General features: G+C 42.4%; 1 protein-coding gene across 4 annotated transcripts; it reads left to right on the plus strand.

Moving 5' to 3' along the window:
* Nucleotides 1-1173: 1173 nt before the first annotated feature.
* On the plus strand, nucleotides 1174-27822 carry LOC132774191 (kinesin-like protein KIF23). 4 transcript variants are annotated; one of them, XM_060774031.2, is made up of 24 exons: nucleotides 1174-1273; nucleotides 10407-10476; nucleotides 11358-11486; nucleotides 13403-13508; nucleotides 13743-13879; nucleotides 14407-14516; nucleotides 14593-14763; nucleotides 16068-16109; nucleotides 16425-16537; nucleotides 16637-16758; nucleotides 16873-16975; nucleotides 17808-17887; nucleotides 17964-18083; nucleotides 18425-18584; nucleotides 20388-20552; nucleotides 20975-21132; nucleotides 21382-21555; nucleotides 22180-22359; nucleotides 22708-23007; nucleotides 24032-24262; nucleotides 25656-25738; nucleotides 26292-26373; nucleotides 26480-26550; nucleotides 27655-27822. In XM_060774031.2, exons 1-24 carry the CDS (start codon nucleotides 1260-1262, stop codon nucleotides 27668-27670), a joined length of 2937 nt encoding a protein of 978 aa, XP_060630014.2. In that variant the 5' UTR covers nucleotides 1174-1259; the 3' UTR covers nucleotides 27671-27822. The 4 variants fall into 4 exon arrangements, with proteins under 4 accessions (XP_060630014.2, XP_060630011.2, XP_060630012.2 ...); XM_060774028.2 differs by lacking the exon at nucleotides 16068-16109; XM_060774029.2 differs by lacking the exon at nucleotides 22708-23007 and having other exon boundaries at nucleotides 1175-1273.
* Nucleotides 27823-27845: the final 23 nt, after the last annotated feature.

Genomic DNA, 27845 nt, shown 5'->3' on the forward strand with positions numbered 1-27845 from the left:
ACAAAATGTCTCACGACACAAGGAGTGACCATCACTCAAAAAATTATGATTTTGTCATTTGGGAGTTGTAGTTGCTGGGATTTATAGTTCAAAGAGCATTCTGAGCTCCACCAACAATGGGATTGAAGCAAACTTGGCACACAGAACTCCCATGAACAACAGAAAACACTAGAGTTTGAGAGTTGTAGTTCACCTACATCCAGAAAGCACTGTGGACTCAAACAATGATGGATCTGGACCAAACTTGACACGAATATTCCATATGTCTAAACATGAATACAGATGGAGTTTGGGGGAAATTGACCTTGACATTTGGGAGTTGTAGTAACTGGGATTTATAGTTCACCTACAATCAAAGAGCATTCTGAACCACACCAATGAGAGAATTGGGCCAAACTTCCCACATAGAACTCACATGACCAACAGAAATGCTGCCTGAAGGCCATCCAGTCCAACTCCCTTCTTCACTAGGGCAAGAAAACATAATCAAAGCCCTCCTGACAAAGAGCCATCCAGCCATAGATATAGATATATATATATATTATTAACACACAGAGAGAAATAAAGAAGGACAATTATATCTTGCATGTTCCAGCGTAGGCAAACCACGTCAACACTGGCAAAGAAACAGCAAGAAATACTTTTGATCCACAAGTAGAAAGACGTTACATAGATTAGAAACCAACACTTTCTCATTACTTTATTTTCCAGATCACTAGACGGGGCCACAGCAAAGTGTGGCAGAGGACAGCTAGTTGTGGAATATTTGTATTTATTGTTGCATTTCTTTACATGCCACTTTTCTCTCTTAAAAGACAATAGGAGATTGAATATAAATATCGTTTGACCAGACATAGTTTGGCATGAGAATCTGATCCTTTGATGGAATATAAAAGGGGGTAAAATAAGAAGAAACGTTCCCAAACACAGCTGAACTTCCCCCCCCCCCCCCCGGGCCTAGTGGGCTTTCTCGAAGCCTGAGCTAGAGTAGGCTTCGCCGTTGCCTTGGAAACCACTAGGTTCCGTTCGCATGGTTTTCCGCCTCCTTGCATTCCTTTATGGCGCCTGCGCTGAGGCAGGCAAGCAACCGCCGAGCCCCGCCCCTCGAGGCCAAGACGAGCAGTGACCCCGCCTTTTTCTCCTCTGTGCTGCGTCCTGATTGGCGGGATTTGGATTGAAGTAGCCCGTCTCTGCGAGGGAAAGTTTGAAAGGAAGCACCGGGAAAGAGACCAGAGAGGGAAGAGAGAGGCGGAGGAGCCATGAAGGCGGCTGCGTGAGTGATGGGTTATTCGGGCGGAGTCAAGCGGGGAGGCAGATTCAGTTTATTATTAAGCTAGAATATTCAGTTTATTATTAAGCCCATTCCTTTCCTCTCTCGAACCGTTTTGTTCCTCCTCACAGAAAATTGCACTGGAAGACCGCATCCGCTTTCTTTCCTTGTTGTTGTTGTTCTTCATTCGTTCAGTCGTCTCCGACTCTTCGTGACCTCATGGACCAGCCCACGCCAGAGCTCCCTGTCGGCCGTCACCACCCCCAGCTCCTTCAAGGTCAGTCCAGTCACTTCAAGGATGCCATCCATCCATCTTGCCCTTGGTCGGCCCCTCTTCCTTTTGCCTTCCACTTTCCCCAGCATAATTGTCTTCTCTAGGCTTTGCTGTCTCCTCATGATGTGGCCAAAGTACTTCAACTTTGTCTCTAGTATCCTTCCCTCCAATGAGCAGTCGGGCTTTATTTCCTGGAGGATGGATTGGTTGGATCTTCTCGCAGTCCAAGGCACTCTCAGCACTTTCCTCCAACACCACAGCTCAAAAGCATCGATCTTCCTTTGCTCAGCCTTCCCTAAGGTCCAGCTCTCACATCCGTAGGTTACTACAGGGAATACCATGGCTTTGACTAGGCGGATCTTTGTTGCCAGTCTGATGTCTCTGTTGTTGTTCATTCGTTCAGTCGTCTCCGACTCTTCGTGACCTCATGGACCAGCCCACGCCAGAGCTCCCTGTCGGCCGTCACCACCCCCAGCTCCCTCAAGGTCAGTCCAGTCACTTCAAGGATGCCATTCATCCATCTTGCCCTTGGTCGGCCCCTCTTCCTTTTGCCTTCCACTTTCCCCAGCATAATTGTCTTCTCTAGGCTTTCCTGTCTCCTCATGATGTGACCAAAGTACTTCAACTTTGTCTCTAGTATCTTTCCCTCCAGTGAGCAGTCGGGCTTTATTTCCTGGAGGATGGACTGGTTGGATCTTCTCGCAGTCCAAGGCACTCTCAGCACTTTCCTCCAGCACCACAGCTCAAAAGCATCGATCTTCCTTCGCTCAGCCTTCCCTAAGGTCCAGCTCTCACATCCGTAGGTGACTACAGGGAATACCATGGCTTTGACTAGGCGGATCTTTGTTGCCAGTCTGATGTCTCTACTCTTTACTATTTTATCGAGACTGGACATTGCTCTCCTCCCAAGGAGTAAGCGTCTTCTGATTTCCTGGCTACAGTCTGCATCTGCAGTAATCTTTGCACCTAGAAATACAAAGTCTGTCACGGTCTCCACGGTTTCTCCCTCTATTTTCCAGTTGTCAATCATTCTTGTTGCCATAATCTTGGTTTTTTTGACGTTTAGCTGCAACCCGGCTTTTGCGCTTTCTTCTTTCACCTTGATTAGAAGGCTCCTCAGCTCCTCCTCGCTTTCGGCCATCAGAGTGGTGTCATCTGCATATCTGAGGTTGTTAATGTTTCTTCCAGCAATTTTCACCCCAGCTTTGCATTCATCCAGCCCCGCACATCGCATGATGTGTTCTGCATACAAGTTAAAAAGGTTGGGGGAGAGTATGCAGCCTTGCCGGACGCCTTTCCCAATCTTGAACCAGTCTGTTGTTCCGTGGTCAGTTCTTACTGTTGCTACTTGGTCCTTGTACAGATTCCTCAGGAGAGAGACAAGGTGGCTTGGGATGCCCATCCCACTAAGAACTTGCCACAATTTATTATGATCCACACAGTCAAAGGCTTTAGAATAGTCAATGAAGCAGAAGTAGATGTTTTTCTGAAACTCCCTGCCTTTCTCCATTATCCAGCGGATATTGGCAATTTGGTCTCTCGTTCCTCTGCCTTTTCTAAACCCAGCTTGAACATCTGGCAACTCTCGCTCCATGTATTGCTGGAGTCTTCCTTGCAGGATCTTGAGCATTACCTTACTGGCATGAGAAATAAGGGCCACTGTACGGAAGTTGGAGCAGTCTTTCGCATTTCCCTTTTTTGGTATGGGGATATAAGTTGATTTTTTCCAGTCTGATGGCCATTCTTGTGTTTTCCATATTTGCTGGCAAATGGCATGCATCACCTTGACAGCATCATCTTTTAAGATTTTAAACAGTTCAGCTGGGATTCCGTCATCTCCTGCTGCCTTGTTGTTAGCAATGCTTCTTAAGGCCCATTCAACCTCACTCCTCAGGATGTCTGGTTCTAATTCATTCGCCACATCGTCAAAGCTATCCTCGATATTGTTATCCTTCCTATACAGATCTTCTGTATAGTCTCGCCACCTTCTCTTGATCTCTTCAGCTTCTGTTAGGTCCCTGCCATCTTTGTTTCTTATCATACCAATTTTTGCCTGAAATTTACCTCCAATGTTTCTAATTTTCTGGAAGAGGTCTCTTGTCCTTCCTATCCTGTTGTCTTCTTCCACTTCCATGCATTGCTTATTTAAAAATAGTTCCTTATCTCTTCTGGCTAACCTCTGGAATTGCGCATTTAACTGGGCATATCTCCCCTTATCCCTGTTTTCTTTTGCTTTCCTCCTTTCTTGGGCTACTTCCAGTGTCTCAGCAGACAACCATTTTGCCTTCTTGGTTTTCTTTTTCTTTGGGACGTACTTTGTTGCCGCCTCCTGAACAATGTCTCGGACTTCTGTCCATAGTTCTTCTGGGACTCTGTTTACTAAATCTAGTCCTTCAAATCTGTTCTTCACTTCCACTGTATATTCGCTGGGAATGTTAGTGAGATCATATCTAACTGGTCTGTGTATTTTCCCTGATCTCTTTAGTTTTATTCTAAATTGGGCAATAAGAAGTTCGTGATCTGAGCTACAGTCAGCCCCAGGTCTTGTTTTCACCGACTGGATGGATGTCCGCCACCTTTGGCTGCAAAGGATGTAGTCAATCTGATTTCGGTGTTGACCGTCTGGTGAGGTCCATGTGTAAATGTCTCTACTCTTTATTATTTTATCGAGACTGGACATTGCTCTCCTCCCAAGAAGTAAGCGTCTTCTGATTTCCTGGCCACAGTCTGCATCTGCAGTAATCTTTGCACCTAGAAATACAAAGTCTGTCACGGCCTCCACATTTTCTCCCTCTGCTTTCCAGTTGTCAATCATTCTTGTAGCCATAATCTTGGTTTTTTTGATGTTTAGCTGCAACCTGGCTTTTGCGCTTTCTTCTTTCACCTTGATTAGAAGGTTCCTCAGCTCCTCCTCGCTTTCGGCCATCAGAGTGGTGTCATCTGCATATCTGAGGTTGTTAATGTTTCTTCCAGCAATTTTCACCCCAGCCTTGCATTCATCAAGCCCCGCACATCACATGATGTGTTCTGCATACAAGTTAAAAAGGTTGGGTGAGAGTATGCAGCCTTGCCGGACGCCTTTCCCAATCTTGAACCAGTCTGTTGTTCCGTGGTCAGTTCTGACTGTTGCTACTTGGTCCTTGTACAGATTCCTCAGGAGAGAGACAAGGTGGCTTGGGATGCCCATCCCACTAAGAACTTGCCACAATTTATTATGATCCACACAGTCAAAGGCTTTAGAATAGTCAATGAAGCAGAAGTAGATGTTTTTCTGAAACTCCCTGCCTTTCTCCATTATCCAGCGGATATTGGCAATCTGGTCTCTCGTTCCTCTTTCCTTAGATATGTGTTTATCAGGATTGAAGAGTTGTATATGGCTCCTGTATCTCAAAAACTAAGGCTGGTGGGGGAAATTGATGGGTTTTTTTGGAACCAGTAGGCCATAGAATAATAGGTGGAAGAGACCACATGGACCATCTAGCCCAGGGGTCCTCAAACTAAGGCTCGAGGGCCGCATACAGCCCTTCAAGGTCATTTGCCCGGCCCTCGGTCAGGGTCAACCTAAGTCTGAAACGCCTTGAAAGCACACAATAACAACCCTATCTCATCAGCCAAAACCAGGCCCACACTTCCCATTGAAATACTAATAAGTTTATGTATTGTCGAAGGCTTTCATGGCTGGAATCACTAGGTTCTTGTGGGTTTTTTCGGGCTATACGGCCATGTTCTAGAGGCATTTCTCCTGACGTTTCGCCTGCATCTATGGCAAGCATCCTCAGAGGTAGTGAGGTCTGTTGGAAACTATGAAAATGAAGTTTATGTATCTGTGGAAAGTCCAGGGTGGGAGAAAGAACTATTGTGTGTTGGAGCTAGGTGTGAATGTTCAATTGGCCAACTTGATTAGCATTTTCCTAGTTCCAACAGACCTCACTACCTCTGAGGATGCCTGCCACAGATACAGGCGAAACGCCCGAAAAAAACCCACAAGAACCTAGTGATTCCAGCCATGAAAGCCTTTGACAATACAATAATAATATATATGGCCATGGTCTAGAGGCATTCTCTCCTGGCTCCAACACACAATAGTTCTTTCTCCCACCCTGGACTTTCCACAGATACATAAACTTCATTTTCATAGTTTCCAGCAGACCTCACTACCTCTGAGGATGCTTGCCATAGATGCAGGCGAAACGTCAGGAGAAATGCCTCTAGAACATGGCCGTATAGCCCGAAAAAACCCACAAGAACCTACTAATAAGTTTATATTTGTTAAAACTAGCTGTCCCCTGCCACGCCTTGCTGTGGCCCAGTCTGGTGATCTGGAAAATAAAGTAATGAGAAAGTGCTGGTTTCTAATATATGTAATTCCTTTATGCTTGTGAGTAAACAGTATTTCTTGTTTCTTTGTCAGTGTTGATGTGGAGAGTGTCTGGTTTGCCTACTCTGGAATATGCAACATATCATAGTCCTTCTTTAAGGGTCTCTTTCAAATCTATGATACTATATCTGTGTGTGAGAGAGAGACTCATATCTATCTATATTTATGACTGGATGGCTCTTTGTCTATATTTATGACTGGATGGCTCTTTGATTACATTTTCTTCCCCTGGTGAAGAGAGTTGGACTGGATGGCCTTAAGAATTTTCTGTTGGTCATGGGGGTTCTGTGTGGGAAGTTTGCCCCATTTCTGTCGTTTGTGGGTTTCAGATTGCTCTAATTATAGTGAACTATAAATCCCAGTAACTACAAATCCCAAATGTCAAGGTCTATTTCCTCCAAACTCCATCTGTGTTCATATTTGGGCATATGGAATATTTGTGTCCAGATCCATCATTGTTTGAGTCCACAGTGCTCTCTGGATGTAGGTGAACTACAACTCCCAAACTCAAGGTCAATGCCCACCAAACCCTCCCAGTGTGTTCTGTTGGTCATGGAAGTCCTGTATGCCATGTTTGATTGAATTCCATCATTGGTGGAGTTCAGAATGGTCTTTGATTGTAGGTGAACTATAAGTCCCAGCAACTACAACTCCCAAATGTCAAGTTCTATTTCCCTTAAACTCCATCTGTGTTCATATTTGGTCATATGGAATATTCGTGCCAAGTTTGGTCCAGATCCATCATTGTTTGAGTCCACAGTGCTCTCTGGATGTAGGTGAACTACAACTCCCAAACTCAAGGTCAATGCCCACCAAACCTTTCCAGTTTTTTCTGTTGGTCATGGGAGCCCTGTGTGCTAAGTTTGGCCCAATTCCATCATTGGTGGAGTTCAGAATGCTCTTTGATTGTAGGTAAACTATAAATCCCAGCAACGACAATTCCCAAATGACATTTTTTTTGAGTAGAGGACATAAATTGGACTGTTAGGTGTCTTGTGTCCAAATTTGGTGTCAATTCCCCCAGTGGGTTTTGAGTTCTGATGGAACTAACATTACATTTTTATTTATATAGATTTTTCTTCGTTTTAATTATTGTATTGTTTTTAAGTGTTGTTTGCACTACAAATAAGATATGTGCAGTGTGCATAGGAATTCATTCATATCTTTTTTCAAATTATAATCCGGCCCTCCAACATTTTAAGGAACTGTGACCTGGCCCTTTGTATAAAACGTTTGAGGACTCCTGATCTAGCCCAACCCCCTGCCATGCAGGAAAAGCACAATCAAAGTATCCCTGACAATGGCCATCCAGCCGCTGTTTAAAAGTTTCCAAGGAAGGAGCTTCCACCACACTCTTGAGGCAGAGAGTTCCACTGTTGAACAGCTCTTACTGCCAGGAAGTTCTTCCTAATGTTCAGGTGAAATCTTTTCCTGTTGTTTGAACCCATTGCTCCTAGTCCTAGTTTCAAGGGCAGCAGAAAACAAGTCTGCTCCCTCTTCATTATGATGCCCTTTCACATATTATACATGGCTATCATCTTTCCTCTCAACCTTCTCTTTTGCGGGCTAAACATACCCAGGTCTTTAAGATGCTCCTCATAGGGCATGGTCTCCAGAACTCTGAACATTTTAGTCGCCCTCCACTGGACACCTTCCAGCTTGTCAAAATCTCTTTTGAAGTGTAGTACCCAGAACTGGGCGCAGTATTCCAGGTGAGGTCAAACCCAGTGTTTCTCAACCTTCCTAATGCCGCGACCCCTTGATACAGTTCCTCATGTCGTGACTCCCAACTATCCAATTATTTTTGTTACTACATCATAACTGTAATTTTGCTAGTGTTATGAATCCTAATGTAAATATCCAATATGCAGGACGTATTTTCATTCACATTTGGCACAAATACCCAATATGCCCAAATTTGAATACTGGTAGGATTGGGAGAGAATGATTTTGTCATTTGGGAGTTGTAGTTGCTGGGATTTATAGTTCACCTACAATCAAAGAGCATTCTGAACTCCACCAACGATGGAATTGAACCAACCTTGGTACAGCGAACTCCCATGACTAACAGAAAACACTAGAAGAGTTTAGTGAGCATTGACCTTGAGTTTGGGAGTTGTAGTTCACCTGCACCCAGAAAACACTGTGGAGTCGAACAATGATGGATCTGGACCAAACTTGGCACGAATACTCAATATACCGAAATGTGAACACTGGTGGAGTTTGGGGAAAATAGACCTTGATATTTGGGAGTTATCATTGCTGGGATCTACAGTTCACCTATGATCAAAGAGCCCTTTGAATCCCACCAATGGTAGAATTGGGCCAAACTTCCAACACAGAAGCCCCATGACCAAGATAAAATACTGTGTTTTCTGATGGTCTTTGGTGACCCCCTCTGACACCCCTCGCGACCCACCCAGGGGTCCCGACCCCCAGGTTGAGAAACACTGGTCTAACCAAAACAGAATACAAAGGCATTATGACTTCCCTCAATCTAGACACTATATTCCTTTTGATGCAGTCCAAAATCCCATTGGCTTTTTAAGCTGTTGCATCACACTGTTGTCTCATGTTCAACTTGTCCACTAAGACTCCAAGATCCTTTTCGCATAGACTCTTGTCGAGCCAGGCATCTTTGCGTTTCATTTTTTCTGTCTAATTTGGTTTTGTATCAAAATCATTACATATAATTATAAACCTAATTAGCATAATTTGGTGTCATCTGCAAACTTGGTAACCTTCATCCAAGTCATTAATAAAAATGTTGAACAGTACTGGGCCCAGGACCAAACCTGCAGCATTCCACTAGTCACTTCTTTCTAGGATGAAAAGGAACAATTGGTGAGCAGCCTTTGAGTTTGGTTACTTAATGAGTTACAGATCTACCTAATAGCATTGCCTAGCCTACATTTGACTAGTTTGCTTGCAAGAGGGTCATGGGAGACTTTGTCGAAGGACTTACTGCAATCAAGATATGCTACATCCACAGCATTGCCTTCATCTACTAAGCTTGTAACTCTGTCGAAAAAAGAGATAAGATTATTCTGGCATGGCTTGTTTTTGAGAAATCCGTGTTGACTTTTAGTAATCACAGCATTCATTTCTAAGTGATTGCAGACTGCTTCCTTAATGATCTGCTCCAGAAGCTTTCCTGGTATTGATGTCAGGCTGACTGGATGGTAATTGTTTGGATCCTCTTTATCCCCCCTGTTTCTACTAAGGGGTTGCAACGGACTTTATCTACCTTGTTGTAAGGTTCAAGGCTGTTTGTGCTACAGCTGTTTCAGTTAATTGAAGAGCTAATTGAGAGCATTACTTTCATGTGTATAAAGATAGCCATTGTGCGTTTATGCAAAGATAACTCTCTGAAGATATTTTGTTTTACTTTTGTGGAAAGAACAATCCTGCTTTTTGTTTTGTATGCTGCCAACACTACAATATTTTCTTTTCTACTTTAAGCCGAAGTCTCGTGTGTTTTTCTTTTATGAGCCAATTAATCACACACAAGGTTAACTGGGCTAGAGTCAATCTGCATGCTACTCATGCTATCGCATGACACCCCCTTCTTGAAGATAGGGACAACATTTCCCCCCCCCCCCCTCCTGCTGGGACTTCTCTTGTTCTTCAAGAATTCTCAAATATTAATTCTCAAATATACTCAGAAACAGGCTTCACAATCAAGGCACCAAAATGTGTGTTGGCTATTATTGTTATATTTATTTATATTTATAATATTTGTATGCCCTTTTTGCTATCTTATGCTAGACCCAGATCAGCTCACAACATTAAAAATAAACTGATTTAAAATCTACTATATATATATATAAACATAAATAAATATAAATATTTGCTAAACCAGCATATATACGTGCTGAGTATGTATGCTAATATTGCATAAAATTACCTCCAGCCTTTGTGTTTTAACATGCAATATGAATCTCTATCATTGCGGAGACAATTCAAGCCTATGAATATCTGAAACAAAGGAAACAAATGAATTCATATCTGTGATGCATTTTCAGAGTTCTCTCCTCATCTTAGTGCCCTTCCACACAGCCATATAACCCAGAATATCAAGGCAAATAATCCACAATATCTGCTTTGAACTTGATTACTTGAGTCCACACTGCCATATAATTTGGATTTTATGCAGTTGTGTGGAAGAGGCCTTAGTTTTCTCCCTGTTGAGCTTCAGCTGCAGATACCTGAGACTTCACCTGTTTCAGATCTGCCTTCAGTTGTAACTGAACTGTGGAAGAAAGAAACTATGCGACACATCGATGTCATCTGGAAATGAAATTACACGCAATTGGGATTTTTTGTCAGAATCAATATTTTAATGTCATCTATGTTAATGGACGTAAAGAACATTCAAGATTGTTTTTTGTTGGGTTTTTTTGTTGGTTTTTTTGTCTTGTGAAATACGTGTCTTCGTTTTTGGATATCCCTCTGATGCTTGTTTCTTTTTTTTTTATTTCTAGAAGAACTAAAACTCCTCGTAAATGTGTACAAAAGAAGTTCTCCAAAGATATTTTGAAGGACCCTGTTGGGGTAAGCATCTGCTTTCGGGTAGGGCACACTCCTTAATGTTTAGCACAGAAGCAAGGCAAAATAATACCAATCAAATGAGACTTAGATATCCTGTGATCTCTCTTTCAGCTTTCTGAATAGGGGAATTTGAAGGGTGCTTAATATTTTTTTATTCAAGAGGTTCCCTCCCCAGTTTTGCTAGTTCAGAGTATGGACCTGAGATGTTCACAAAGCATGTGTTCTGCCTATGATATTATGACAGCATTAATTATAATTATGTAGAGATTCTGTTAGTATGCACACAAACCCTTACTAGCATCAGAGGATCAGGCCAGATCATTGTTAGAAGTCAATACATTTTATATGCATTGTAATTATTAGATCTGTTCATTGATATAAAATCTGTTGTCTTTAACAATGATCTGATCTGATCCTCTGTTGCTAATAAGGGTTTGCGTGCATAGTAACTGATTTTGAATTTCGTTTGAGCACAGAGCAAGATCAGACCGGATCACTATTAGAAGCTAGTACATTTTTACATGCATTTTAATTATTAGAGCTGTTCATTAACATAAAAATGTACTGACTTCTAACAGTGATTTGGTCTGATCTTCTGATAACTGAAGTGATAACACTTTGCTTGGTGCTCAAATGAGATTTACTCTTTGGTCTTCCAAAAAGTAAATGTTTGACTGTGATTTAATTGAGATTTGATAAGCTGCTTGGTGCTTACTAGTTATACTGGAACCATACTCTTAAACAGTTATATGCAAACAGATGTTATCCAACTTTGAATGTACTTCGTTTGATTGGGGAATAAAGAAGACTTTTATTCACTTTCCAGGCAGAGCAAGGCTCTTAATGTGCAAGTCTTGATGTCTTCTATTCATTTGTCCCATTAGGTGTACTGTCGTGTACGCCCTGTGAGTATACCAGACCAAGAATGCTGTGTAGAGATTGTCAGCAACACAACGGTCCAGGTTCATCCTCCCGAAGGATATCGCATCGCTCGCAATGGGGAATACAAAGAGGTAATGGCTGCTGTCTAGTTACACAATTTACGTGGCTCTGAGTTCATGTGTGGGTCTGCTTTGCGTTTTCTATTATTCCTTTTCTTAGGGGAAACGTAGGTGGTGGATTAGCGTGTGAGGCAGATTGTGATGGGCGAGAGTGAGCCCTTCAAAGAAGTGTAAGTTTACTGTATGTACTGTTTCTGAGTATACAACAGAATAGAAAATAAATGCCTGGAGTCTATAACAATGACTAACAAATATTTGTGGAATTGTTAAGGTCAACAAATTTATTAGGCTGATGGAGGAGAATTATCTGTCTAACTTCAAGAAAGATTGGGGATTTATTGATTAATATGAAATTGGGGAGACTGACTAATTGTGGTATTTGTGAGTTAGAAATATGTCTTTAAAGGTAACATTGCAATTGTCTACTCTCTTTAAGAAATATATTAGAACAAAAAAGCCATCAGACAGAGTGAGAGTACTGTAGATTAAATTAGTAATTTACCATATATACTCGAGTATAAGCCGAGTTTTTCAGCCCTTTTTTAAGGCTGACCCTCCCACAGCTTATACTCAGGTCAAAGTTATTGATTGTTTTACTTGGTTATTATTATTTTATTGCATTTATTATTTTTCTTTATTTTATCATTATTATTATTACATTTACATTATTTTATTATTACTTTTATTACAGTTATTATTATTTTATTGCCCTATTATTACATTTATTATTTTACTATATTATTACTAGGCCTGGGCGGTTTCGTTTCGTTAATTCGTAATTCGTTAATAATTCGTTAATTTTTCCAATTACAAAACGATAACGAACCATTCTGGAGCAATTATTAAAAAAAACGAATTTTTAAACACATTTTGTAAATGCTTCGTATTTCGTTATTGTATTCGTTTCGTTATTGTTCTGAGGTCGTTTCGTTATTATTTCTGCATGTCTGGGCCAGTTTTATGGTTTAATTAGTGAAAAAAAAATATAATATCACACCAACAGAGGGAGAGGGAAGCTTCAGAAGTTTTTGGAGGTTTTTTAGCGTATTTCGCGGTCGCGTCCGCCATTAACGAATCGATTCGTTATTGTTTCGGAAATCGATTCGTTAATTTTTTACCATTTACGAAATTTTGTAAATATCGAACTTTTTAAAAGGAAAATTTTGTAATTATTTAAAATATCGAAACAAAAAAACCCCCCAAATACAAATCGATTTTAGAAACAAATTTTTGCGTTGTTACCCAGGCCTAATTATTACTGTTATTGTTATGTTTCCATTGTTTTACTTTCTTTGGAAGGATAGGTCACATTTACATTGAAGAAGGTTAGAAAAATGGTTTAATCAGAGTTGGGCAGGTTTATCTTAAATTACAGTTTTATATATAAATGTTCAAAAACATTTAACCTACAGATGCCTCAGTTAATGCAATTTTATTGATATCTATTTTTATTTTGAATTTTTCCAGTAGCTGTTGCATTTCTCACCCTCGGCTTATACTCTAGTCAATATGTTTTCCCAGTTTTTATGTGGTAAAATTAGGTGCCTCGTCTTGTATTTGGCTCGGCTCATACTTGAGTATATACAATCGTTTGTTTTGTTGTTTTTTTGTTCATTAGTTTTGCTTTTGTATGTACGTTTGTTGTAGATTTTGTTAGCTGGGGCAGTAGAAAACACCCCAAACAAAAAAAAAGTGAAGCAACCTGAGAGAATTCATGGAACAAGTGACTAATTTCCATTTTCGATCAATATGGAGATTTGCAGCATTTGCGGGTTTTGAAGTTGGCTTCTTTTTGGTACTTAATGTGTGGAACTGAAAGATTGCCCATGATTTCCTCATTTGGAAACTGGAGATAGTCTGCACTTTAGGAACAGCTGCAAACATCTCTTGTCTCTCGCTTCATAGCAGCTTTCTGCTTTCTCCTCCAGGTCCAGTATTCCTTTAAAGAAGTATTTGGCACGACTGCTACTCAGAGAGATGTATTTGATGTGGTTGCTCGGCCTTTGGTGGAAGATCTTATCCATGGAAAAAATGGTATGTTGGTTCTGTTGCAAGTATTTCAAGATTTCTCTTCAGGCTTAGTGCATTTCTCATAACTTGATAAGGATGTGGAATAATGATATTGTATTTACATCTTTTGTGTGTTCAGCACTAGCAGGAAATCTAGTTTAATTGCTAGCATAGTTTGGTACTGCTGAAATTGTCCAATAATAAAGAGAATACTCTGTTCTAAAGTGTTGATTGTGACTCTGTGTCTTTAAATCCCAGGCCTGCTTTTCACTTACGGTGTCACAGGGAGCGGGAAGACCCACACCATGACAGGGTCCCCTGGTGAAGGAGGGCTGCTTCCCCGCTGCCTGGACATGATTTTCAACAGCATCGGATCTTTCCAGGCCAAAAGATATGTAAGTTACTTCCTGCCTTGGAACCAAAGGTAGCAGCTGTTGGAACTCAACTGCATCCAGCACAAGTTTATAGTCCTCATCAAGGAAATAGATGGGCAGAAAAGTTAGTTGGCAGGGAAATACCCTTCCTCCTGTTGCCCTCTTTGTTTGCCCATCTCTCTTTCTCTCCTGCTATTTCTTCTCAGGGACATGCATCTTTTAAAATAAAAGTTGTCTAGCGACGTGGCCAGTCCCCGAACATTCCACTTTGTTCTTCTCCTGTGAGCGCAGAGAGAGACAAAATGTCCCCAGAGAGCTAAATAGTTATATAACTAGGCCCTAACTTTCCTATATATAGTTATTTCAGTAAAGTCTTGGGTTCTGGTCCTGTAATTGTTGAAGCTTATTTGTTCTACTGCTCAAGAAGCATCTGATCTGCTAAAACTGATACTCTTGCTTCACATAAAATGCTTTTTCCTTTTTTGAAATTACTCAACAGCAGTAATATTGATGAGGCTCTTCTTACTGTCTGAAATCCGTCTTTGTAGGTTTTCAAGCTTGACGACAAGAATGGGGTTGACGTCCAGGGTGATGTGGATGCTTTGCTGGAGCGTCAGAAGAGAGAAGTTCTCCAGGCCTCCAAAACTCCATCAAGCAAGTAAGTGGTTGCGAGGGGCTGGGAATGCTTCCTTCAATCAAAACCTGCTTGTTATTCAACATCGGTTTTTCAACAGGCGGCAAATAGACCCAGAAATTGCTGACATGATTAACGTGCAAGATAACTGCAAAGCAGGGGAAATCGATGAAGACAACGTATACAGTGTGTTTGTCTCCTACATTGAGATTTATAATAACTACATCTATGACCTTTTGGACGAAACCCCCATCGACCCCACCAAGCCAAAGTGAGTAGTAAGGGGCTTCCACTTGCCTAGTTACAATTGCATCAAGTGCAAAGCACAGAGCTGCAGTTTTTCAGTTTGTGTATTAGATCTCAGATTTTGGCCTCAGTTCGTATTGGGGCAATGAGTCCTGTTTGGTTTGAAGCTCCATGTTCAAAAATAATACCAAAACATGGCAAAATAAAGTGAAAGAAGTATTTCTTTACAGGTGTGTTGATAAACTGGTTTTGGCCAGCCAAATAGTTTTTTACATATGAGTTCTTGTTAAAAGTTCTGGGAATCTGTTACTAAAGTGCCTAATGCTGGCTATATGCTGGAATCAAAAACCTTACTTGGTTAGACCAAGCCTGCACAACATATGTCCTGGGGCTGGCTCTACAAAAGATTTCCCTGTGGCCTGCAGAAGGCAGGCAGTGAAAGGTCCAACCATTGGGGTGTTGTGTGGTTTCCAGTCTCAATGGCTGTGTTCTAGCAGCTTTTTCTTCTAACGTTTCACCTACATCTGTGGCTGGCATCTTCAGGCCAACCATTATCAGCCAATAGTGCTGATGGAACGAGCCTTTGTCTGTATCTTTGTCTGTGGTAGAGCGTGTGACTCACCCAAGACAGCCATTTATGAATAACTAGCTTATGTGCCCAGTGTCGTCTGGGTATGCATTTTGCAATGCTTCTCTAATTTTCTTTGATGTTGAAAGTTTTATGGTGGCCAAGTAGTAGAGGCTTGAATGCATTTTCAGGTTTTCTTACTGTTTATATTTAGTTTATTGGCAAAGTAATTTCCCATTAATGTGGTTGCATCATAACAATAATAATAATAAATATTTATTTATACCCTGCTTTTCTACATCACAGTACCCAAAGCAGCTTAAAACATATTGAAATCATATAAACAACAGACCAAATACATTAATAATAAATATGAATATCATAAAATAAACAATTTTAAAACCTACATACAGTGTACGGTCACATTAGTGTATTGCATCGTAATAAATGTAAAATCTTGTATAGTCATTGTAATTAATTGATGCTAAGTAAAACTTCCCCTTTTTATACTTTGACAGTAGGTTAATCATGGATTATAGCTTTCCCTGGAAAGTGTGGTGTTAAAAACCTATCTACAGCCCAAAGAGGCTTTTGTTTTATTTTTGGCCCCTTACTACTGGCAATTTGGGTAGGCCTCAGTTCAACTCTTTGCCAGTTGGCTGCCAAAGATTCATGAATCATATTTTAACTTTACATTAAGTAATTTGAAAAGTAATGAGTGTGTGAGTGCGTGTAACACTTGAATTGCATTTCTTTGTTAGGTGGAACACCTGTGACACTCCAGTACGGAACGTTGAATTATTGTACGTCACAGACTTATTTTCCTTCTCTAGTAGCCATGATAACTGATTTTTCCTACTCTTGCTGTCGAGTTTGCTTTCTGCCCCTTTTAACTAGAAGTCTGCCATTGGTAGTTTGCATGTGCCAGAGCAAACATTTGCCTCCCATTGTGGCAGGTTGAGGCTCCTCTTGTTTGCTTGGATAAACTAATCCTTGCTGGCTGCTTGTCCCATCTAGCTGACCTTAGAATGTGCCTCGATGGTTTGGCTTTCTGTCACTCGCGATAAGTGTGTTGCTGGTGTGAGGCTTAATGTCAGAGCTTCCTTGCCCCAATGCAGGCTTCCGCAATCCAGAATTCTCCGTGAAGATCAAAACCATAATATGTATGTGGCAGGATGCACAGAGGTGGAAGTCAAGTCTACCGAAGAAGCCTTTGAAGTCTTCTGGAGAGGTAGGGAATTCCGCAATCCCGGTGTTTTGTGAGTCACTGCCATTGTTTCCAATATGTGGCTGCATGAAACCAACTGTTACACGTTTCTTCTGTTTGCAGGCCAAAAGAAGAGGCGCATTGCAAACACTCAGCTGAATCGAGAATCTAGCCGTTCGCACAGTGTCTTTCTCATCAAGCTAATCCAAGCGCCTTTGGATGCAGATGGTGACAACGTTTTACAGGTGCAAAAGCAGAGCCCTTGGTGTGCTTATCCCTGTGTAACTAATAGATAAATCTTGGTGGTTATGGTGGGTTTTTGTTTCTTGATCGAAACAATGGCTTCTTATTGTTTCCAGGACAGAGAACTGATAGCCCTGAGCCAGTTATCTTTGGTTGATCTGGCAGGAAGTGAGCGAACAAACAGAACAAAAGCAGAAGGAAGCAGACTGCGGGAGGCAGGTAAGTGCTGCTGATGTTTCCTTGCTGCCATATTTGTATTCCTACTCAACTGGTCCAAAACAGGCACACATTTCCATCTACCCCTTGAGATCCTGCTTAGACATCTTTCTATATCTTCCCCTGCTAGTAAAAAAATAATATCCTTGCAGATGTTCATAGGATGTTACAGAAAAATATTTTGTAATATGTTACCTCTGCAAACATCCTACTAGACAGAGATTACTCTTTAAGTCCTCATACATCTTCAATACTCACCTTTCTCTGCTGGTGAGAACAGCATTTTTCCTTATCAAAGTGTTCTGTTTTAAAGAATTCATGAGAGCAGTCTACCCATTCTGCTGATTTTTTCTGATATATATATATATATATATATATATATATATACACACACACACACACACACACACACACACACACACACACACATCATACAAATACATTTTTCCTATATTTATTTTGCATAATGTTTTATGATGGTGTGGTTTTAACTGTGTTGTGCCCTACCTTGAGGAGAGGCAGATAAGAAATAAAAGTATTATTATTGTTATTACTCTTTCAGGTTCTGGGGATTCATCTTAGAGGGAGACAGTTATGGCCCTGTGTAGAATCTCATGTTTACCTTCCTTAATAGTAGTTAAACTAGAATGCTAGTTAAGCCAAATTGACTTTAGAGTTCCAAGCATTGCTTTAGTGTTCCAAGCATCCCTCTTCCTAATCTGGTGTGGAAAGTCAAGCACTAGCAGAGAATCAGAAGTGCAAACTGGTAAAAGATTCCTGTGTGCTCAATCCTTTACTTTGGGAAAGATCAGACTAATGGTCTCAATTTTTTCAGGTAACATCAATCAGTCTCTGATGATGCTCAGAACCTGTATTGAAGTTCTGCGTGAAAACCAAACATATGCAACCAATAAGGTTTGTGGCTGCCTGTTTCTGTGGATCTTGTTTGTCTCTGGCCTTTAGTTCTGAACTCATTAAACTCTTTCTTTAGATGGTCCCCTATCGAGACTCAAAGTTGACACACCTCTTTAAGAACTACTTTGACGGGGAAGGGAAAGTTCGCATGATTGTCTGTGTGAACCCAAAAGCTGAGGACTATGACGAGAGCCTGGTAATTTTCCATTTTTTAAATGTATAAAAAATGGCTGGGAGTAGACTGCCTTGGTTTCAGTCCAACTTCATACTAGTTAGATGTCTTCCAGTGTGTTTAAACCTTTTACACAAAATGTAAATCTTACCTTTTTAGTTCAACTGAAGACATTTTGATGTATGGGGACCTTAAGACAAAGATTTTCTAGGTAGAATTTGTGCTGGGGGGGGGGAGGTCCTTCCTTTGTTTTTTTTTTTTTTTTTTTTTTTTTTTTTTTTGAGGCTGAGAGAGAGTGATTTGCCTTTAGTTGGGATCTTAATACTGAATTCCCACATGCTTATTAATACCTTTTTTCCCTCTAGCAAGTCATGCGATTTGCAGAGATCACTCAAGAAGTGGAAGTGGCTAGGCCTGCTGACAAGCCTCTCTGTGGGCTGATGGCTGGCCGGCGGTTTAAGAACCAAGCCTTCCAGGAAGAACTCTCGCGGCAACTGGAGCTCCGAGGAGGACCAGTCGACGGAGGTAAGTCTTGGATGTCCCTTTAGACCAGAGCTTCTTAAACCACTTTTTGCCCAGAAATATTATGTGGCCCTGGGAATATAGGTATAGGCAATCCCCTAGTTAAGAACAGGGCTTAAACAACAGGAAGAGAGAGAAATCTAACCATTGGAAGGGAAATTCACTCCTGAAAGTGTTGTTATGGGAAAAAGATGTATCAACTGAAGCTTTATCACCAATCCTTCTTTGCACAAGAAGACATATTTTTCAAAATCCAACAGCAGAGGGACAGAAAGTGAGATGAAATCCTCTGAAAGGGAGCAAAACAAACGCCACAGAGTTCTTAATTCTTGCATATGGTATCCAAAGCATATATATATATGTATATGTATATGGCTGGAGTTACACTTTAAAAATGTACCTGTTCTGACTTACATACAAATTTTGTTGGTGGAAGCAACCTTCTCAAGCCTCCTCTATTTGATGTTTGTATTTTTAAAATGTGTCAGTTCATAATCTGAAGGGCATGTCCTGTTTAGTTTGCAGTTTTCCTTTCTCTTTGTACTAAAGCATGGGGGGGGGGGGCTGTGATCATGTGACTGACTCAGTGACAGTTTAGAATGTGTAGTTTTAAAAGGAATGACAGAGAAGTCAGTTGAGCTTTGAGCCTGTTAGAGAGTGTCTTGAGCATTGAGTCAGTTTGAGTTTAGAAGTCTTTTAGTGTGCAGAAGCTAATGTTTGAAGCTAGTACATTGTTGAGGCTTGCGTTTTCTTTTAAAATGAGCTCTTATTGAGGAGAGCTGTGTGAAGCAACATAGTTCATGAAAAAACAGTTAAAGTTTATAAGTTTGAGAATACAAACTCTCCAAATGTTTTTGAAGTATTTTAACCTTCAAAAGAAATGTGCCTGTTATTAAATGCATGAAGTTATAAGTAAACAAACATTGTTATTCTAAAAGAATGCTGGAATCTTTGCCTGCCTAAAGCATCAAATAAATTCAAGGAATACACCTCTCAAACTCTTGTACCCCTGATGAGTTGCAATCCTAACAGGTCATGATCCATCCAGTAACCCCAATTAATTCAATTTAAGATTTACAATCAAACATTTTTGAAACATCAGATGGTTAAATCTGTGGATACAGAGGACCAGTTATACCGCAGCAATAACATTTAGGGCATGCCTGATTCCCAAGTACATCAGAACCAAACTTCTTAAGTAAAATACAGTGATACTCAGCGTCTGCTGGGGTTTGGTTCCAGGACCCGCAGCAGGTACCAAAACCTATAGAGGCTCAAATCCCATGATATACTAGGGAATGTAATAAAATGATGTCCCTTAGATAAAATGGCAAAGTCAAATTTTGAGATAGATATAGATACTTACACTGTTGGTGCAGAGGACCACAAAGATCAGGTTTCCTTCAAGCAAAGGGATGCAGTTGAGGAGATGGAAGGGCAGTTAATGCCTGGAGAGGCTGGTGGGATGTCTTCAAACTGCCCAGCCAGAGATGCCCTGGACCTCCCTAAACTATAAATCCCAGAATTCAGCAGGAGGAGGCAGCCATAAGATTTGAACATTCTTTAAGATGAGTCAATTTCCCACCCCTTAGTAGCTTGAGCGTCTTTCAAAGAAGCAGCCATTGCCATTTCTTCTACTCTGGAGGCGGGAAGGGCGGGAGGAAGCTTTTTGCACCCAACATGGAGTTAAGGGGGCTCCATTTGGGGCGAGGGCCCATAGTTTTAAGAAGCTCGGTTCTAGACCAGCCAACCCCATACTCATTGGCTTGTATCAAACAATCGGGAATGTCTTTCTCCTTCCTGCAGATAGAGAAAGGTTTGCCATGGAGACATTCTTGCAGAACTATCCCCCGTTGCCATCCTGTGAGCTTCTGGATATCAATGACGACCAGACTCTTCCTCGGCTGATTGAAGCGCTGGAAAAGCGCCATCGCGCCCGAAAGACAATGAGGGAAGAATTTGCCAAAAATGGTAAGACCTTAGACTGTCTTCCTTCAGATAGGTATCCATGTTGCCCCTCTTGGAACAGGAACCCACAAGTAATGGGTTAATGCCAGACCGACAGGTCCTTTTCCCAATGTGCCACTCCCCACAATGGTTTCATTTAGTCGTCCCCCCCCCCAAAAAACAAACAAACAAAAAACCTTCTGAATAGCCAGCCAAGGATACACAGGTTAGGCTCCTGTTTTTAGTGTTGTGGCAAAATGGCTGCTTCATACTGATGGTGAGCAGCATATTCACAGGTGTCTAGTCTTATCCCTATGTGTAGAAGCAGTGTGAATGTTGTATCTGCTGAATGAGGCCTCTGTGTTGAATGTGGCTAAATCTGGAGGATGTGGTCTTGGCCTTCTTGATGACTGATGTGAAGAAATCTCAGATCTTCTCCCTTGCAGTTCTTTCCATAAAGGGCATGTTACAAGAACTTGATGCCAACATTGTCACAAGAGAGAACTACTCAAATTTAAAAATGGTCGAAAAGAACAAAATTATCTCAGAGCAAAAAGCAGAAGTTGAACGCCTCGAGAAGAAATCAAAAACACTGGAATACAAGGTTGGTGAGGCCTGTTTTGGCATTAAATGTATTAGCCAGGGACTAATCCCTGCGGATCTTGTGTTAAATGTGGTATCTGAGACTGCTGGTAAAATCTTTAATTTGTCTTGACAGGCTGTCCTTTTGCACGCTTCTATGTCAATACCTGTGTGTGTGTTTACCTGTACCAGTTGCCATCTAGGCCCTTGCTTTCCTTCCTCCTCCTCTGCTTAAATGTTTTGGATCTGAAACTTCCATTTGACTTCCCAGATCGACATCTTGGAGAAAACCACCACAATCTATGAGGAAGAGAAGCGCAAGTTGCAGCTTGAGCTAGAGAACAAGAGCCAGAAGCTCCAGCGCCAGGTGTCAGACAAGCGTCGAATGGAGGCCCGGCTTCAAGGCATGGTGACCGAGACGACTACAAAGTGGGAGAAGGAATGCGTAAGTGCAAAGGCCTCTTCTGTTTCCAGGCTGAAGCATTTCATGGTCTGCTATCAGGCAGCACTAGGGATCTGTGAGAACTGTTTGCCCCCTGTGGACCCTGTATCTGCAGTGGATGGACTCTAAAACTCTCCTGGATTCTCTGGAACTACACAGTGAAATCAAGTCTGTGATAAGAAGAGGGAGAGTGATGCTGGTGTTGTGGCTCTCCTTCTGGATAGAACCTGCCTTTTCAGACTTGGCTCTGCCTTCTGCCAGTGAGAAAGTGGGGATTTGAAGGCTCTAGTTCTTATTTTGAACCTTCTTTTTCTTGTGCCTGACTGATTAATTGATTTAGAGATGGAGAATAAGGCATTATGTGCTGCTTAATAAAGAATGAAGATTTGGGGTTTGCCAAAGTAGCTTGAGGGCACACAGTGGCAACCTTTTGCTTCCATGTTTGTGTAAATAGGGCGACAGGTGGGATAACATAGTCCTCCTGCTTGACCCAATCCAATCTGGGTTCCCTTTGCTATGTCTGCTATAGTATGGTGTTACAAGTGCCACTCATCTGAGAATAGGGCAGTTTGGTAAGGTTGGTCAGAAGGTTTTCTGGCATTAAGCAGCCTGTGCTCTCCCTTGCAGGAGCGACGGGTGGCTGCCAAGCAGCTTGAGATGCAGAACAAACTCTGGGTGAAGGATGAGAAACTCAAGCAGCTGAAAGCCATTGTCACGGAGCCCAAGGCCATCAAACCGGAGAGGCATTCTCGAGAGAGGGACAGAGAGAAGGCCATGCCGAGGTCCTTTTCCCCGCCACCAGTCCCTGTAGGTTTCTTCTTAGTTTGCTTCTTTGTGGTTCTTGCATGTGTATCTTACTGTGTCTGATGTAACCTGACAGGCTAAGCCCTTTACGTGAGTGTCTTTGGGGGGTTGGACCAGAAGTTGCATGGTCCTGTGAGTCTGGTGAGTCATTGACAGGGCTTTTGTTTCTTTCTGTTTGTGCCTTTCTTCCTTCGCACCCATCGCCTGCAAATGCCTCTTTCCTCCTGGAGGTTGGAAGGATCTTTTTGCAGCGGGTGGATTTCCCTATGTTGTCTCCACTAACTGGTCTCTTGTGTGGTTTCTGTGTGGGTTCTTCTCATTCTTTTGGTTACTAATGGCACCTGTCTTCAGCTCCATCACAGCAAAAACAACCCCATGCTGACATCTGTTGAAAATCAGCCCCAGCTGCACAGGCGCTCTAACTCTTGCAGCAGCATTTCGGTGGCCTCCTGCATCTCGGAATGGGAGCAGAGGACGCCCACTCATGGCAGCAAGCACCCCGGCATGGTCAAAGACAGGAGTAGACCACAAGAGCCAGAGCAAGCGGGGCCCTCCTCACTCGTGACAGACCGGCGGCGGGGCATGTGCTGGAGTAGAGGCCCTGAAAGCGGGCAAGGCGTCACAGAGGCAGGCGAGGATGTCTGCTGCAGGGTTAGTGTTCCCTAACTGGGACTGGAGAGGAGGCTCCGCAAGGGGGAACAGTGGCTGCAACTCTCAGCAGGCCCAGGCAGATGTTTGTAACTGCAGTCTGAGGCCATCCTTGCCCACCCCAAAGGAGAATCCAGTGCAGGGGACCAAAGACTGCCATTCCCTCCTCATGAAGAGTGGCCGGCTGTCCATGAGGAGGGAAGACCCAGTGCATGAAGCGTTTTTTGGCAAGGGTTGGCAAACTGGGCTCAAGGTTAGCTTCTTCATGAGGAGAGATGGGCAGACTGCACCAGCCTCTACTGGTTTTCTGGCCCTTGAAATCTTCAAAATCCCAAGATGAATATTTGGTTGAAGAAAGCAGGTGAATTGCTATTCTTAAAAGGCTATGATAGCAGTAAGTTACCTTTAAATAGATTTCACAGCTTCCTTGTACTGTTTAACACCAACAAATCAGATGTGAACTTCAAGCCACTTAGTAGTACACAGATACTCATCCCTGCTATAGGCAAAATGAGATGTAGGTTAATACAGTGGGAGAACAACAATGAATATGTGCCTTGCCTAGCATTTGTAATCCCATTCACCGAGATGTGTAGAAGGCAGATGCCACACAAGTCAGATAAGCAAACAGACAACCCTCTACCTTTCCAAATGATGGTGGACCTGTTTCTAGAAGTACTTACATCTGGCCCCTCTTGATTCACAGCATGCCACATCTGTGTCACGTAACTTTCATTCTCTTCTCTGTCCAGCTTTATACTCTAAATCCAAGGCTCCTCCGTTTCAATGTAAACCTTAAGTGTCAGGAAAGCAAATAGAACGATCCCATAACCTTTTTGCAGCACTACCTTGGTGTAACTCTGTACAGGTGGAGGTGGTGCTAGTGGTAGTAGGGAGGTCCAAAGCCATGGACAGAGCAGCCAGCCAAAAGAGGCTGCTGAGAGCTGGCCCAGGCCCCAGAGCCTGCCTTGGCAAGAGGGGTAGTGTGGCACTGCTCATGCTTCTTCCTTATTTTTTATCTGACCAGAATGCTCCACCAGTTCGGCTGCGTCACCGGCGCTCCCGTTCGGCTGGAGAGAGGTGGGTTGACCACAAGCCCCCTTCCCACGTCCCAATGGACACTGTTATGAAGCCCCACGTGCCCCATGCCATCACGGTGGCTGCTGCCAATGAAAAGGCCCTGGCTAGGTGTGACAAATACATGCTGACCCACCAGGAGCTAGCTTCAGACGGGGAGATTTCCACCAAGCTGATCAAGGTAATGTGTTAATGGTAATGGTTAAAGGGAGGGGAGGATTGGAGGGGGAAGCAAAGAGACAGTTGTACAGCAGCCTGGCTAGAGATGGGGAGCTTGTGAAGAAGGCCCCAGAGCTTCTGCCTTAATACCTTTGTTTTATTTTTTGATCCTACCTCTAAAGCAGTTGTAGTTTTTGGTTGCATGGTAATGCCCCTTATACCACATTACATCACATAATAGTAACTTTTATGTATTTTCAAAAAAATTGGTGTGTGACTATTATGTCATGAGAAAAATCTCTTTTTTGGTTTTTAACATATTATTTATTTTATCATAATTCAATACAATTGTTATACATAATTTGTTTTTCAGCAGACACATAATATTCAATACAATTTACAATACATTAACTTTTGGCATTTACTGTTATTTTTACGCTTATACATATTTTCTGTTCCTCAACACCATGTTCCCTTCCCCCCAAGCCACTCATTTTATGTATCATCTGTCCAAAATTTCATTTCCTCTTGTGGAGGTAACTTTCCAATGGCCTCTCAGCCATTGGGGGACTTTTAAAATCCTTTTTCAATAAATTTTCTCCATGCATCATCAAAATCACTTCATTTTGATATCCCTCTTTTAACTTTTAATTTACATGTCAGCTTGCAATTATTGCCAATTTTCATATGTTAAATAACTGCTTTACCTCCAAGGCAATAGGAGGAGGAAAAGGAATGATCTAGTTTCAAACCAACAACTCTATTTCTGTTTGTGTGTTTTAAACTGCCTTGCTTGCAAGGAAGGGGGAAGAGTCCTGTTTCTTTGTCCCTTTTTCTGAAGGAAAGGCAGTTTACAAAATCTGAAATGGGACTCTTTGGAGAAAGGGAAGAAGAGCAAAGCTCCAGAGATCTCAGTTTCAGTTATTAAACTGCTTTGACTTCAGAGAAAGAAAGGAGGGAAGAGGGAATCGTCCCAAATGGATCTGTGACCTCACTACCTCTGAGGATGCTTGCCATAGATGCAGGCGAAACGTCAGGAGAAATGCCTCTAGAACATGGCCCTATAGCCCGAAAAAACCTACAAGAACCTGGATCTGTGACTATTATGCAAGGAACACTAGAATATCAGTTTTGCCACCCAAAAAATGGGGGACAGACTATTATGTAATAACAACTATTATGTAATTAAATACGGAATTTGATCCCTGGGACTATTTTGTCACAGTGTGCTTCAATTATGTGGAATGTCCAGAATATTGTCAGACATTGTACTCAGATCAGAAATGTAATGCCAGGCAACATAACACATTAGAGACATTTCCCTTCTGGCTTTCTGTGTTTATCTGTACAAACAGAATACAGTGGAAACCCTGGTGGGACATCCATGCTTCTGCTCAATCCCCTCTCTCTTCCAGGGCGACGTTTACAAGACCCGTGGAGGCGGACAAGCTGTCCAGTTCACTGAGATTGAGACCTTGAAACAAGAATCCCCAACAGGGTGAGTTTGGCCCAAGCTCCCTTCATGCTCCTTGGCCTCTCAGCCATTGGGGGACTGGAACACGTAGTGGATGTGTTCTGCTTCCCTTTGTTTTGAGGGAAAAAAACACCCCAGGTGAATGTTTGCCTGAAGGCTTCCAAGGTATTCATTTGCTTTCTAAGGTATAAAGAACACTTTAAATATGATCACAAAGGGCCTCATCCTGTCCCAGTCCACACCTCACTATGCAGGAATCTCCACAAGCTTCCCGCAGTCCATTCGGTCATCAGCTCCTTACCTCTTAAAACTAGAGTATCTAGAGCAGTGGTTCTCAACCTGTGGGTCCCCAGATGTTTTGGCCTTCAACTTCCAGAAATCCTAACAGCTTGTAAACTGACTGAGTGGATTTCTGGGAGTTGTAGGCCAAAACACCTGGGGACTCACAGGTTGAGAACCACTGATCTTGCTTTGTGTTGTTTGATACATTTCCAAATGTGCTGCCTGAGGATGTGGGCAAGGTGTTTGGAGAAGCAAGAGCCACCACATGAATTCCTTGTTTCTCTTTCCCCTTCAGCCGCAAGAGGCGCTCTTCTCCTTTGAGCCCGGTGCCTCCCGATGAGGCCACAGAATCTGAATGGACCGATGTGGAGACGAGAGTGAGTCCCAGGCAAAGGATGGGGTGGGATGTGGGGCAGGGAGGAAGGGATGGACTTCCTCCCTGATGGTGGGGTTTCCATGTGCATCTCTCTCTTCCTTCACCAGTGTTCAGTTGCTGTGGAGATGAAGGCTGGCTCGCACCTGGGCCCAGGATATCAGCACCATGCTCAGCCCAAGTAATCCCCTTACCCTTCCTGCTAGTCCCCTCCCTCAGACCTGAAAGAGGCTTCCTGTTTTCTGGGAAGAGGCTGGGTCAGGATCCTCCTGAAGTGCCTGGCTGGCCCTAGGAAATGTGAGAGAAGGCTGGTTTGTGAGGCACAGGGGGAAGGTCCAGCGTTTTCCCTTGCCGTTCGGCCTCTTGTAAATAGGTGCCGGCCGCCGGGCAGCGGAGGCGCTCCGTTTGGCTCAGGGGAAGAACAGTGGCAGTTTTACCAGATGAGTTAAACAGGCAGGAAAGAGAGTCAGTCATGGAGGTAAAATTATATAGACAAATAGTTATTGAAAGGTTCCCTTCAAATAGGAATTCAAAGAGACCTGCACAACTTGTTCTTTTTGCCCCAAAGTAGGAGGTGACCTTTTCGAGTTGGGAAGGGTAATCTTCCCCTTTTTTCCCTCTCCCTTTTTTATCTTGGGGCCTGACATCCTTCCAGGTGTTGGTCTACAATGATGTGTGTTTACCCCACATGTATGTCCCATGAGGTTGAGGTATGAAGCTTGTGGCTCTGCTTTATCCCCAGTCCCAAGGCCACCCAATCTGTTTCATTGCACAGCAGGGATTTTGTGGAAGGAAAACCACCCTATTTTGCTGTAGTTTCGATTCATTTTGAGGGTGGGGATGATGGTCTGCCCTTTCCCCCTTCCCGGTTACAAAGGTGATGGGGCCGTTTCATTCTTAACTCCCAAGTTGTGCTTCTCCATCCAGGCCATTGGGAGCTGGAATTCCTAGAGGAAATGGAGGCCTCCTTCTCCTTCTGATTCCTCTTCTCTTTATTTATACCCTGTACTTCTTGAGAAGATTCAAGCCAGCTAACAACCACGCACTTGAATCAATTTAAAGTAAAGCAAATGCAATAAAGAAACCAATTAAATTAAATCTCATGAGAACCGGGCTCCAGTTTGGCTTTAGGCATTTAAGGCTGTGCTCCAGGATGCCACAGATCTAGATACATGGGAAGACAACATTTTATATCATCTTCCAAACCAATTTGCCACAATTCACCTTCTTGTGAACTACATGTTTTCCTACTAAGGCTGATCCCAAACCTGTCTTTTCTTTCTAGGCGTAAAAAGCCCTGAAGCGGCTGGCCGAGGCTCCTTGCAAAATTCTTCCATTGTTTTAAGCACATGACTCCTTGTATTTAAGCATTGTTTTAAGCACATGGCTCCTTGTATTTTGTATTCAATATATTCAATAAAATGTAAAATAAAATTAAAATTTTTATATGGAATTCATGTCACGTCTATCTTTTGG

Source organism: Anolis sagrei, chromosome 4, assembly GCF_037176765.1.
Source record: "Anolis sagrei isolate rAnoSag1 chromosome 4, rAnoSag1.mat, whole genome shotgun sequence".
NCBI lineage: Eukaryota > Metazoa > Chordata > Lepidosauria > Squamata > Dactyloidae > Anolis > Anolis sagrei.

Excerpts from the sequence above, each read along its gene's own strand:
- LOC132774191 (XM_060774031.2), top strand. Across the intron at positions 16,110-16,424 it reads GTACGGAACGTTGAATTATT|GCTTCCGCAATCCAGAATTC; the intron begins GTACGTCACAGA and ends GCCCCAATGCAG. Across the intron at positions 26,374-26,479 it reads GGACCGATGTGGAGACGAGA|TGTTCAGTTGCTGTGGAGAT; the intron begins GTGAGTCCCAGG and ends TTCCTTCACCAG.